At 41.7% G+C, this 13,205-nt stretch overlaps 2 protein-coding genes across 3 annotated transcripts in view; one reads left to right on the plus strand and one right to left on the minus strand.

Annotated features, from left to right (window-relative positions):
* gabra5 (gamma-aminobutyric acid type A receptor subunit alpha5) overlaps positions 1–13,205 on the minus strand; it is a 33,639-nt gene that overhangs the window by 2,813 nt on the left and 17,621 nt on the right. Inside the window, exons 8-11 of the mRNA XM_027005577.3 lie at positions 7,925–8,068; positions 5,044–5,196; positions 3,619–3,830; positions 1–1,536 (exon numbers count right to left, since the gene is read on the minus strand). The exon at positions 1–1,536 is cut by the window's left edge and continues 2,813 nt beyond it. Coding sequence (XP_026861378.1) covers positions 1,234–1,536; positions 3,619–3,830; positions 5,044–5,196; positions 7,925–8,068 — 812 coding nt within the window. The 3' untranslated portion in view covers positions 1–1,233. The remainder of the gene's footprint in view (positions 1,537–3,618; positions 3,831–5,043; positions 5,197–7,924; positions 8,069–13,205) is intronic.
* gabrb3 (gamma-aminobutyric acid type A receptor subunit beta3) overlaps positions 6,135–13,205 on the plus strand; it is a 57,824-nt gene continuing 50,753 nt past the window's right edge. The window contains exon 1 of one of the 2 annotated variants that reach the window (XM_081717326.1): positions 6,135–6,667. In XM_081717326.1, coding sequence (XP_081573452.1) covers positions 6,573–6,667 — 95 coding nt within the window. In that variant the 5' untranslated portion in view covers positions 6,135–6,572. The remainder of the gene's footprint in view (positions 6,668–13,205) is intronic. The other variant, XM_081717327.1, reaches the window with a different exon arrangement.

Consider the following 13,205-nt stretch of genomic DNA (forward strand, 5'->3'; position numbering starts at 1 on the left):
CTAGGTGATAGCATTCAGTGCTTCTCTCTGTCCTGCTGCAGCAAGCCATAACAACTTCACCTAGTCACAATACATGGAAAGAAAATGCATCAAATTCTACTCTATGTTAAATAAGTTCATAAGCAATTCATATCAATACAGGCAGGAAAACAACAACTTAATATTTATGACAATGCCTACACTAAGCCTGGTAACGTGACAGTCGGAAAAGAATTCCATAGTCTATAAAAGCTGAAGCCCATACTATGCAACGATCCAATCTGCAGATCCACGACTGGAGCCCTAGCTTGTGTTTATGTTTTGTTTTGTTTAGCTGCACATTGTCATAACATTATAGCACAACATTCAGTTCCTGCCACAAGGGCCAAGAGCTGATAATAAAGCAAAGCATTCACAGCTTATATACAAGTGATCTGAAAGTCATAACTGCAACCCGACCTTCTTTACTCCCCATACTGCAGTAGTAAAGAGCAAAGTTTTAAAAGCTGCCAATAGAGGGTGCAATACAAGTCAGCCCGTTGCTTCAAAATGGCTTCAAGCTATAGCAAAGTTGAGTAAAATGAAAGTGGACTCAAAACTGTTTTAAAAAGTAATCGCTGGAGATTTCAGTGCACACACATGGCATTATATCTCCCAAGGCAACACTTTTAGCATGGCTATTAGTCCGCTTTGCATCTCTGCTCGATGCCTCAAATGCTCGAGTTTCAACACCAGAAGCCTTGAGCCCATTTGTACAAAGCAAGGTTTTCAATAAGCATTGTTACAGTAGAAAATGTTTTCTTTCTTTTTTGCATAGCATTTGGCATTGCTGTACTTGTAATTATGTGCATTTGTTTGACTCACTGATAAATGTGGATGCCAAATGCATAATTGCTTTTGTCAAATCATTACATCATTTTTGAAATTGGAAACTGATTTGTTATGAGTGAAATCCTTGCTTATGTATATTAGCATAGAAGATAAATGCAACAATCACCTAAGAAATCCTAGTATAAGAGTAATAGATAGTAGAAATTCAAGGCAGATATGGTAATAGTATTCCCACAGAGCTTTGAATCGATCATGCAATCTTTGAAAACAGAAGGAAGAGTAGAGGAGAGCTTTTTGATACGTTGAGAGTGAATAGATGATTGGCGCCATTTTTGCTCCTTGTAGGTCCGCTTTGACATGGTGGTGGATGAGAGAATATGAAGGGGTGAACAAGGGTAGGTCACAGCAGCCATGGCCACCGTTCTATGTGGGGGAAACAGCGCCCTTGATAACAGGCTCCCTGTTGAGGTACGTAGCCCAGTAGACCAGGTTAAAAGTGCCAAAAAGCACAGGGAACACTATCCGGGACATCTTGTCAATTTTGCTGATGCTGTTGTATGTCTTTTTGGGGTCCATGGCAGCTTTGGTCTCAGCGGTCTTCAGTTGCACAGCCGTGCTGTTGGAAATGGTGGCGATGGCCGCATCCTTTGTTATGTTTGCTGTGAAGTTCACACCCGTGGAGCACGTGTTGTTGGGCTTTTTGGACAGTGCCAGTGGATCTTTCTTCTGTAGTTGGAAACATGACGAAAACGACATTATAACTGAGTCATGACTTTAAAAGAATAGTTGCAAGGGTGCAACACAAATGCCACCCTGACTTCAGCTAATCTGACAGTGTTATAATGATTCAGTTTGAAGGTTGTAGCCTTCTTGTTGGAAGAGAGCAATGCTGTTAACAAAGATCTAGCTCTGAATATGAGACAATAACATCAGCAGAGCATGCTAAAAAGATTAATAAAGTGAGAACATGGTAATAGGAGAGTGGAGGCTATGATTTAAAAAGACTTGCCAACTGACTGGAGTGAACTTGTCTCATCTACACTGTGCGAACAATGCTTGCAAGTCAGGACTAAAGATGTCTCTTACAAGTGAAATGACATTAAGGTTTTATTTTGAAAGTCTTGTTCAGCTTGTCTCCAGTGCTGCTTGGCTTGCACACAAAAGCTTGTCCTCAAAAAAAGACACAGTTATCAGCCATATTAAACAAATCCCAGTGTTAGATTCAGGCAAGCTCCACTCATTAGTATGTGAAATGTGGGTGTGTTTTGGTAGGTGTATAGGACAGAACAGTGCATGTTCAGCCGGTACTCCCAGTTTTTTAGCATCAGCATATCTCAACTATCTTCTTGCATCTGGAATTTTAAAAAAGCTTTAATCTGTCTGTGACTACACTGGAAGGAAAAATGCATTGGAATCCTATGCAAAACTAATTCCATATTTTATAAGAAATATTTAAAGAACTGAATTTTAAGTGATTGGCATTTTGGGGAGAGAAAAAAGGAGAGATAGGAGGTCTTTCATTTTAGATAAGGCCTCAGGTTCTAACTTGGTTTTGGTCAGTGGAGTAATCATTAAGACATTGCTTTACAGAACCCAGTTTAAAGGAATGCTGCTTCCCTAAAACCTGGTACAGTGAAGCGGCTCAGTATATCTTTCCAGCTTGAGCTCCAGGGAGCTGCCTGTGAGCAGGAGGAGGGCCAGGGATTGGCACAGTGCCTGCTTGTGCCAGAGAAAGGGCCAGATATTGAGCCAAGGGGACATGTCATTCAGCCTCAGCAGCACTCCTTTTTGTCATATTCCATATCGACACCTGTGCGTCACTGGACCTCGTGTGCCGAATCACTTAAAACAGCCCTAATGAGGTCTCTCTGCACCTATCTGTTTCAGCGTGCCAGCCAACAAAAAACAAACCGCAACACCGTAATGCAGTGAATGAAAAGTGTGGCCTGTGGCATGCACCAGGGCCACGCTTGGAGCATGCAATCTGCTTTAGGCATGCAGGACTTTCCCCACTGCTCCCGCAGGATGTCCTGTAACACACGCCTGACCTTTCCAGCAGAGCTACTGAAGGCCCAGGCACAACTTTCCAAAGGTCTGCTTTCCACACTCTACAAACACAGGCTCATGGACACCACATGGGCTTTGGTTTCTGTTTTTTTGACACCACAGACCATAAATTAGGGCCATGCAGTTCTTACTTAACAAAATGCAAGACAATCTCAAAGCATCTATGACATTTAAACGTACAGTAAAAAGCAGATAAAAAGCAGGATGTGTTGGCTATGGGGTTTATGAGTAGACGCAAGTTCTCTGGTTGAGGATAAAACTGCAGCCTTTTAGAAGATGACATCTTTCAGCAGTACCAATTACAGAGCTGCTAATAGATTGTTCATATTTGAGGGATGGTCAATGTCTGAAACTAAAAAAGAAAAAAAAGATGTTTCAAGATGGTTCAGTCTTATGAAGCATATATTGATGAAAGCACAGGGCAATCATCTGCAGTGATGCTGAAGTAATTGAGGGCAAGAGTGCATTATATAACCTTAATAAGCAAAGTGATGCATTTAAAGATATAAATTATGTGAAATAGGCCAGGCATTCTCTTCTGCAACATAAATGGCTCTCTTACTGGAGTAGCAGGGTGGATGAGGGGGCATGTTTATTCTACACTACGAAAGATTTAAAGCTGAAAAGACACATGAAGGGATATGTGAGGGGAATGTAATTGAAAAGAATGTCACATGCATACACGCCCACCCACACATTCTCCCACCCACCCCTCGCCCACACACACCCACCCGTACTCACTTTGGGCTGCTGAGCTTCCAGAGCTTTCTTGCCGTCCCAGGCCCAGCTGCGCTTGGTGAAGTAGTTGACGGTGGCAAACTCGATGAGGGCAGAGAAGACAAAGGCGTAGCAGACAGCGATAAACCAGTCCATGGCTGTGGCGTAAGCCACCTTGGGCAGGGAGTTGCGGGCGCTGATGCTCAGCGTGGTCATAGTAAGGACAGTGGTCACGCCTGAGAGGAAAGAGAGTACAGGGTTAAAGGCACTCACTGCCTTTTAGTGGAAACGTTACAATGCTCCATTATTGGAACATCATAATTTTTCATTCTTTATTTTCTTTATTTTCTTGACAATCACCACATGAAAAAGACTTTTACTTTGAACCTAATTACTAAATCAACCATTACTAGACAACCAAGACATCCCTGCCAAAATATGATTTCCCATCCTTAACTTATCTTCACTGATATGAGTGGCAGCATCACACTGCATTGTGAACTTATCATTTCATGGGATGCATGCCATAAGCATGGTGACTTGGCTTGATCATGCTCCTCTGAAGCAGAGTGAGATTAAACTGTTATGCTGACGAGAGGTGCTAGTCCTTACCAGCAACACATAGCATCTCCTAGGCTCTGGACCAGAGAATTGCCAACACAGGAAAATGGAATATGGAGCTTTGTGGTGTGTGTGTGTAAGTGTGTGTGTGTGTATGTGTGTGTCTGTCTGTCTGCCTGCTTGTCTGTCTGTCTGTCTGAGTGTGTGTGCTTGCTTGTGAACACAAAATATCCACACAAACACAGGAATACAGGAAAATATGAAGAAAAATATTCCTGAGCTTTGTTTCCTTGAATCTTTCATAGAATTAAGGCATGCAAGGCAACTAAGTAGAAAACAGTCATTTAGTTTTGTAGTGCATTGGAGTGAGTTATATTACAGTTAGAGCTATGGGTAGGATTTGGGTTATGGTCAGAGCTATAATAAACGTTGTTTGAGTTACTTTTTGCATATGCACTGAATGAATGTGTGAATGCATAAGGAGCAAAGGATTTTGTATATATTTGTGTATGCATTTTAAATGTAAATTCTCAGTAGGTGATTAGGTCTGTCCACTTCTACAGTGCTTTATTGAGGACCACAGTAGTAGCTGCAGAGCAAATTCCACCACAGCCATCTGAGAAGATTAGCCCTTCATTCCATCTGTCTGCACCCAGTCGATTCTGACTTTTTGACAAGAATTATTGATGCATTAAGCAGTAAATGAATTAGCTGGCAAGGAACACATCAGCTAAGAATCATTATACTCAAAAGATGACTGGAAACTCTAGCAATGCACGACTGAATTGCTTTGTAGATTGTAATGCTGCTGGTGGTAATAAGAGTCCAACTGATTGGCTGCAAAGAAGTCTTTTTTTAGACTCATCTGTATTGGAAAAAGGCACTGACCAAAGACCGTGCGAGCAGGGACAGACTCGCGGTTGAGCCAGAAGGACACCTGCGACAGGATGACGGTCATGAAGCAGGGCATGTATGTCTGGATCACAAAGTAGCCAATCTTCCTCTTCAGGTAGAAGTGGGCCATCATCACTGTGTACTGACCTGCAAGGTGACAAGAGCATAGGGAAGGTCAAAGGAAAGTGTAGGGATCAAAAATGTGATAGACGATAGAAACATAAGCAATTGAACCGTGAACACAGGAGGAACGGCGAGCGGGAAGGAGGGAGGGAGATAAAGTGTGATTAAACTGGGGGATAAAAGCAAGCCATCTGAGAGGTTTAAAGAGAGAGACAGCAGGAGAGACAGAACAAAATACCAAATAAAAAAATGAGTGTAGAAAATGCTGAATTTTGGTAAGAACGTTTGCAGGCAAGACCATCTGTAACTAGATTAAATTCCAGGAAGTCTCATTAGCACCAAACAATGGTCAGTTATCATAAGGTCTCTACTGTGAAATCTGCACTTCCGTCTTCTGTTTTAATCAGCTTCATTATCTTTTCAATATGATGCTTCAGTACCACAATAACACGTGCACAATTAAATACCTAAAATAATTCAATCCCCCCTCGATCATGATTAGAAACATGATCCTGCATACTGAATTATTCATATGAGCATGTGAATGTAAATTTACTTCATGGTGTAGAATGAGTAAGTAGATATGGGAAAGACTGGGTGAAGGACAAGGGTGTAGCCTGTGGAGTGCTCTTAGACTTCGCACTCCATGGACATTAGCCGGAATATAACAATGACTACAGAGAGAGAACAGGAATAAAATAAGGAATACAGGAGAGTGGAAAAACACCATATATTCTGTTAATCAAGTCAAGATTACATTTGAAGCTTTCTAAAATCCCTTCAGGCCGCAGAGTCTGATAAACTAAAGGAAATCCACTGATGACTGCTGCTTTCTTTTGACAAAATCCGATTTTGTGTCCAACTAATCCCTTGTCACAATCTGCATCCTGTAGCTCTCTCTCTCTCTCTCTCCTCTCTCTCTCTCTCTCTCACACACACACACACACACACAAACACACACACTCTCTGTCACATTCTGATTGTCTCATCCACTCTCATTCAGGCTCTCTTGCTCTAGTTCATAGACCTAAGCACCCTGTCAGGCGAGGCCAACAGCCAGTGTACCGTGTGCACAGGTACACAGACCAAGCAAGAGTGAGGAAACCTGACAAGAAAAGCAGCTAAAGGCATAGAGGACTGAGTGCCCCACTGGAGCAGATGAAAATGAGTAAGGGCTTCTAAAAGCGGGGTCTCAAAGCAAAGGTTCATCTCGCAAGCCTCATAATGAACCATGGAGTGAGTGAGTCCTCATTGAGAGGGGATCGCCACCATGTCCACCTTGTTGCTCTTTACCCCGTGTGCCCATGACCACGAGGACAGCACAACCAGGGGTGTCCCATTTCAGAGAGCCAGCATTGGATGTGCCCTGCTGGGCGGGACTCTAGTGAGAGGTGGCAGACATGCGCCTGTGGTGGACATTACTGCTCAGCTTTTGGAGCGTTTATGGAGAACTTCCATTCATAGCAGAAAACACTGCTGCCATGGTGGTCAACTGGTGAGTGTGGGCTTTTCTACCTCCCTATCTGCAAATTGGGACTTGAAAGGCTCAGATGCTAAAGCACACTGGAAATGGTGTTCTTTGCAGAAGGGCTTTTTTTTTAGATAACAAAAGGTGACAGGTTATCCTCATGTCTTTACAGTGGGCTGCTTGTGATGATGATGACATTTTCACTGGCAATGATTTCACATCAGTTTGTCAGCAGTTGTTAAGAGTCTCCTGCTCGCTCTTGCTTTCACTCTCTTTCTCTTTGCTAGGTTCCTTTTTTGTTAATAACTGTGCCCATGCTTTGAGCTCTTGGTGGGTCTATTCTTGAATTTGTAAAGAGGGTTTGCACCTCAGATTAGCAGCGTTAATAGCCTCACAACCTTTACTCTGCAATCCAGTCAGCTGGAGTACAAGAGATGATAAAGGTAGGGGGTGTGAGATAGGGTTAACTCTGAGCTACAGGCGCAGGGTGTAGAGTGGAGTCAGGTGGGACTGCATTAGGGATACCAGAGAAAGGGCAGTGGTCAATACAATGTGCCGAACAGTGTTCAGGCCTCATTCGTGATCAGGGTAAACTGATGTATTAATAAAGATCACAGGAGGTAGGTCCAGTGTTCCTGCCCATATATATCTATCCATGGGAATAGAAGAGGGGGAAAGCTGACCCCATGTGCTTCCAGTAATAACCAATTTGAGTCAGATAAGAGAGTATTACCACTTCCCTTTACTTAACTGAATTAAGCAGATGCCTCTGGGCCTCCCATCTCCCCACCCCTTTTCCCATGTGCCCCTGAGAGTGCCAGCCTTTCATGGCCCATCACGTGGTAAAAGCACAGCTGATGGTGAGGCACTGGGAATAACCCTCCAGACCCAATGGCTCAGGAACAAATGTTTATTTAGCTCATTCCCTTAATCTTTCCATCTCTCTTCCTACCTCCCTCACTCTCTCCTCTTCACCACTTTCCTCTCTCCCTCAGCTGGAAGTCCTCTCAAGTCCTCTTAGATCCATGCCATTTATTTGTCATCTCTATCTAGTTTGATTTTCTTTTTCTCACGCTAGTGTTGCAAAATCACATGGTTGGCTGTCAACAGGAGAAACGTCACTGACGTTACACCCAGGAAACAAAAAAAAAACCTCTGAATGGTACCTCAGAAATAAACATTTGTAACAAATGAAACGCAAACACTCATGTAAACATGCAGAAACCATATACATAGATTTAGCTCTCCTGTGTTCACACATCATGTGGTATCACCTCTTTTTACCTCTGCTGGTGCTGATGTCCTCAGTGCCAGCCGTCTGGCCAACCAGATGGTACTGGTTGAGTCGTGAGCCCTCCTCTGCCACAACCACAGACTCGGCTGGGCCCTGTGTCCACTTGTACACCACCTCTGAGATGGGGTAAGCATCTGGAAGAACACGCTGAGCTTAGCTGAGACATAAGGCCAAGATCTAAAGCGTCACTCAAGTTGCATTATAGCATTTAGTGTTGTGCAGTACAAGAGATTCAGGAAGGGTGTTCAAAAGTTACCTTGCATGAATGCACCACCATACTGGATCAAACAACTGTATTACAGCCTGCGGATGCCATTTTGAATGATTTGCATAAAGAATTATATTTTCTTATCAGAGCTTGTGTATAATCCTACATCTGTCAGCAGCAGAGAAATGTTTTGCTTCCTTCACAAGCAGCAGGTAAGCTTGTCCAATCACACCAAGTCAAGCATTAGCGATAATACATTTAGTCATCATATGTGCTGCATATGAGATCAGAGCCTCAGGTGAAAAAGAAGTATCTGTTTGTCCGATTAACACAAGAGTACCTCATTAAAAACCTGAAAAAGTAGTATACTTGCAGCCTAGTGCAAGTTTGTCTACAAATAATTGCTTGCTTCCATTCTTCTCAGTCATATGTTATAATGAAGCACACTATCAATCTAATCATGAAGACACACATGGTTCTCCCTGGATGAGCTCCTGCAAATACATAAATAAGAGTGTATTCTACTGCATTTTCAAAAAGCCTGATTTACAGATAAAACAAGCCATGAACACATACAGCAGTCGATTGGATAAGAGCACTCGTTCTCTCCTTTGCTCCAATCCCCTAATGTAGTCCATCATGGCGTCCAATCTCTAAGTGGTCCAGTAATCCTCCCACTCTAATGACGGACGCCACCAGTGCAATTAGGATTGACTCTAGCCATGCAGGCTGTTTTCTTAAGCGCCAGTGCTCCACTGTGTGCTCATTCACTGGCATGCCAGACAGTCGTACATGGCGTGCTCTACAGTAAAAAGCCTGCAAGGCTGGCAGAGCCTGCGCTTACTCCTAAAGGGCTTATTGTAGAGGCCAGCTCAATACAGGTGGAAACCAACCAACACATACAACCATACCTCAATCATTCAATTAACCTATAATGACCTTATTGTCAACAAATTAAATCAGAGCATTAAGTGTAAGCAATGTGCCAAAGTAAGGCTGGATTTGTTCAGTGTTGTTGAGTGCCATTTAATTTCATTCATTTATTGATCCATTCCTTTAACAAATACATTATGAAAGGTGTAATTTCAGGGAGCTGCTTGCCGAGCCTTTGGCATTCTGAACAAGCCTTAACTAAAGTGTACACACTGAGAAAGGTCAATTTAAAGACCAGGCCACCCACAACACAGTAAAAGTCCAGCCAGATTGTACAGCTCAGAATGAATGTATAAAATGGTCTGAGGAAACATTATCTCATAATAGTTCAGTGCACGTATCATTTGTCATGCATTAGTAAATATATTATGAATTACACCATTTGTTCTACCCCTTAGTATAAATTATGCTAAATTATTTATTTATCTTATATTTTATTTGTAAAAATACAGTATAACTGTTAACATGATTCTAGCATTTAGCCATACAGAAAATTCACTTTCTAAAAAAAAAGGTGCTTAAATTTTCTGATAAACATAAAGTACCAAACTACCAAAGTATCATGTTCTTGAGGTAAAGTGTTCAAGTCTCTAAAAATAGTGAATATAAATGTTAGGCTGCTACTGGATGAAGAGGTCTTTGCTGAACCTATATTTGGATCATGGATCTCAGTCTTGGGGAGTCTTGAAGTCATTTTTGTTTATTATGATCATCACACTTTCCTGAATGTACAATTCCTTTTGCATTTTAAGCCATTTATCCATGTAGCTACAAGCAAATCAGTCTTTTTGCTACTTTCACAGCCTCTCCAGATATTTTCTCTTTAATTACAAAGAACAGAAACTGTTCCTTGGTGAATAGTGTTTTAATGCTGTAGTACGGTGTAATTGTTGTATTTTCCTTGTAACAAAATATATGATAAGTAGTGTTTCCTATGCCAGTCGGCTCTCATCTGTGCTTTAGAAGATAAGAGAGTTTACTTATATGTGAGAGTAGCTTATATTCAGGCTTGCTGGGCTATGTTCTAATCTATGTATGCAGCCCTTAGCTTGTAGTGAGGTGCTGATTTCTTCTTACACTTATTTGATAAGAGGTGGGTCTCTGTATGAAGCATATGCAAAAAGATGGAATGTGCTTGCTTAACAATAGGCCTGAGATAATTAAAATCATCATAGTGTTCCATGCTAAAACAAAAACAGACACTTTTGCACTAGAGCTGTCCTCCACTGGTGTGATAAGGGCTTTGTAATCATAAACATACATTGTGTCATGCATCTCGGCTACACTAAGAAGAGAGCACCTTACCCTAGTCTGCAGCCGAATGGGGAAGTATGGTCAGTGTGAAAATGTAGGAGCCAGAAAGCTTGGTGATTATCTTGTGGACCAGGGACTGAACTCCATGAGCATCAACCTTCCGCTGCCATAGAAGTCTATTCTCAATGCCAAACTGTCACCGAAAAGAGGTCTAATTAGTCATAACCATTTGTAATCTGAACTCAAGCATCACATCTACGTTCCTATTTATGGAGCAGTTTGAACAGCATTATTGTTTCCTTTCTTGATGGATTAATCCAGGTTCTGACAGGTGGCCTTTACATTTGCGGAAGTGAGAATAGTGAGAGACTGGGATGGAAAAGGCTTGGTAATTCACACCACCTTAGCAAGCCCTGCACTCATATACTATAAATGCTAGGAAGTTAGCATTGTGAGAGACTGGGTGAGTGTTTTTAAAGTTGGAATTAGAAAGAAAGAAGGAGAAGTGACCAGTGATGATTGGCCTGGTGACAGCATTACACTCAGTACTACTGCATCACAGAGCTGTGCAAATGCCTTCAGAGTACATTTGTGCTTGGAACTCCAAGAACTACAGAAGTGAGGTATTTAAGGAATAATAAGAGTCAGGGTTGGTACAAGGGATAATCCGTCCTGCAGGCCAGAAGGCATGGTTTAGAGGATGTTAAAGCAGCTTTAGTGGCCCCTAGAAACCATTATCACATGCCAACACATACCTCATGCACATATACACATACTGTGACTGGCCAAAAACACTCCATTTCTCAAGAATCCATCAGAGAAACCACAATGTCATTTCAGCCCAGTGTACATCAATAAAACATGCCTACTGCATGAAAGGGGCATCAAAATCATTTTCCAGAAAAAAAATAACCACCTTAAAATCAGTATGGAACAAACCAATTATGACATGGTTTCCACAAGAGCTTCTGCAACATAATGAAACATGAAAATATCAGTGCTATGACATTTCTGCTATAGTTTTGTTTAGTTTACTTTGTTCAGCACTATTTGCAATACTATGTAAGTACTATGCGCAGTACTACAGATCTAAAACCATAATTATATTTACAATCATCTCTATTAACCAAATGGATAGTCGTTTACAGAATAAGTGAAAGAACATTTAAACCTTGACTCTCTCTCTCTCTCTTAAGCAGATAAAAAAGACATGATAGAAAATCCTGGCACACTGGCATTCAAAAATAACTCCATCAGATCCCTCACTGTTGGTTAACACACACACACTGCTGTTTCCAACCAGTCCTTAAACACCACGCCTTTCAGTGAAGGATTACTGAGCTTTAGCAGACCTTAGCTGATGCTAGTACCCCACAACTGCCACCTACCAGCAGAGCAGGGCCTCACAGGAGAGAGTGGAGCCTTCAATAGTTCAGCTCTGTAGCCAGGGTGACAGGTCATTAAGTTGGAATGATTATGTTTTGGTAAGGACATGGTTCAGACTTTTTTGCCCTTTAAATACAACTTAGGTTTCTGTGTATTTATGCATGTGTGTGTGTGTGTGTGTGTGTGTGTGCACGCGTGCATGTGTGTGTGGTTGTGTGTGTGTGTGCATGTGTATGCTTGTGTATGGGCATATACCATCACCTGCCAATTTATTTCAAACAGTTGGAGGTATTACCCTCACTGACCACTTTATTAGGTAATGCTAGCATAGCCAGTTCTAGGTTTACATTCGTAGACTGTAGCCCATCTGTTTGCATGCATATTTGTCCATCTCCCCTCAAGCCCATTCATCTACAGTCAGTATCTGGCCAGAGGGCCACTGCTGATGGAATACCATCCTCATCACCGCAGTGACACTGATGTGCTACTGGCCTGGTTGTGAGAGTTGTGCTGTTATCAGCATCAGCATATCAGGAACAAAAGGACTGATGGAGATCTTACACATGCCAGTGTATTAGGAAGGCCTCGTGTCTTCCTACTTTCAAATCAACACTCAAATCATGCTTTTTTAGACTGGCATTTTGAACTGTCATTAATGTTCTCTTTTATTTATTGATTGATTGATTGATTTTTCTTTACATTAGTTACTACATGTTTTATGCAGTAAGCCAATGGACTGAGCTGGCTGGATATGTTGTTTTGGTACAGACATGATTCAGAGCTTTTTGCCCTTTAAATGCAATTTAGGTTTCTGTGTATTTGTGTGTGTGTGTGTGTGTGTGTGTGTGTGTGTGTGTGTGTGTGTGTGTATGTGTGTGTGTGTGTGTGTGTGTTCTTATCTGTCCACATGTGCGCATGTGTGCATGTGTATGCTTGTGTATATGTATGGGTATATACCATCACCTGCCAATTTATTTAAACAGCTGGAGGTATTACTGTCACTGACCACTTTATTAGGTAATGCTAGCATAGCCAGTTCTAGGTTTATATTCGTAGACTGTAGCCCATCTGTTTGCATGCATATTTGTCCATCTCCCCTCAAGCCCATTCATCTACAGTCAGTATCTAGCCAGAGGGCCACTGCTGATGGAATACCATCCTCATCACCGCAGTGACACTGATGTGCTACTGGCCTGGTTGTGAGAGTTGTGCTGTTATCAGCATCAGCATATCAGGAACAAAAGGACTGATGGAGATCTTACACATGCCAGTGCATTAGGAAGGCCTCGTGTCTTCCTACTTTTAAATCAACACTCAAATCATGCTTTTTTAGACTGGCATTTTGAATTGTCATTAATGTTCTCTTTTATGTATTAATTGATTAGTTGATTGATTGATTATTTTATATATTTGTTTATTTTTGTTATCATTAGTTACTGCATGTTTTATTCAGTAATCCAATGGCTTGAGCTGGCTGGATATATTGTTAA

The sequence above is a fragment of the Electrophorus electricus genome, chromosome 7, assembly GCF_041902795.1.
Source record: "Electrophorus electricus isolate QZ-2024a chromosome 7, ASM4190279v1, whole genome shotgun sequence".
NCBI classification, from domain to species: domain Eukaryota; kingdom Metazoa; phylum Chordata; class Actinopteri; order Gymnotiformes; family Gymnotidae; genus Electrophorus; species Electrophorus electricus.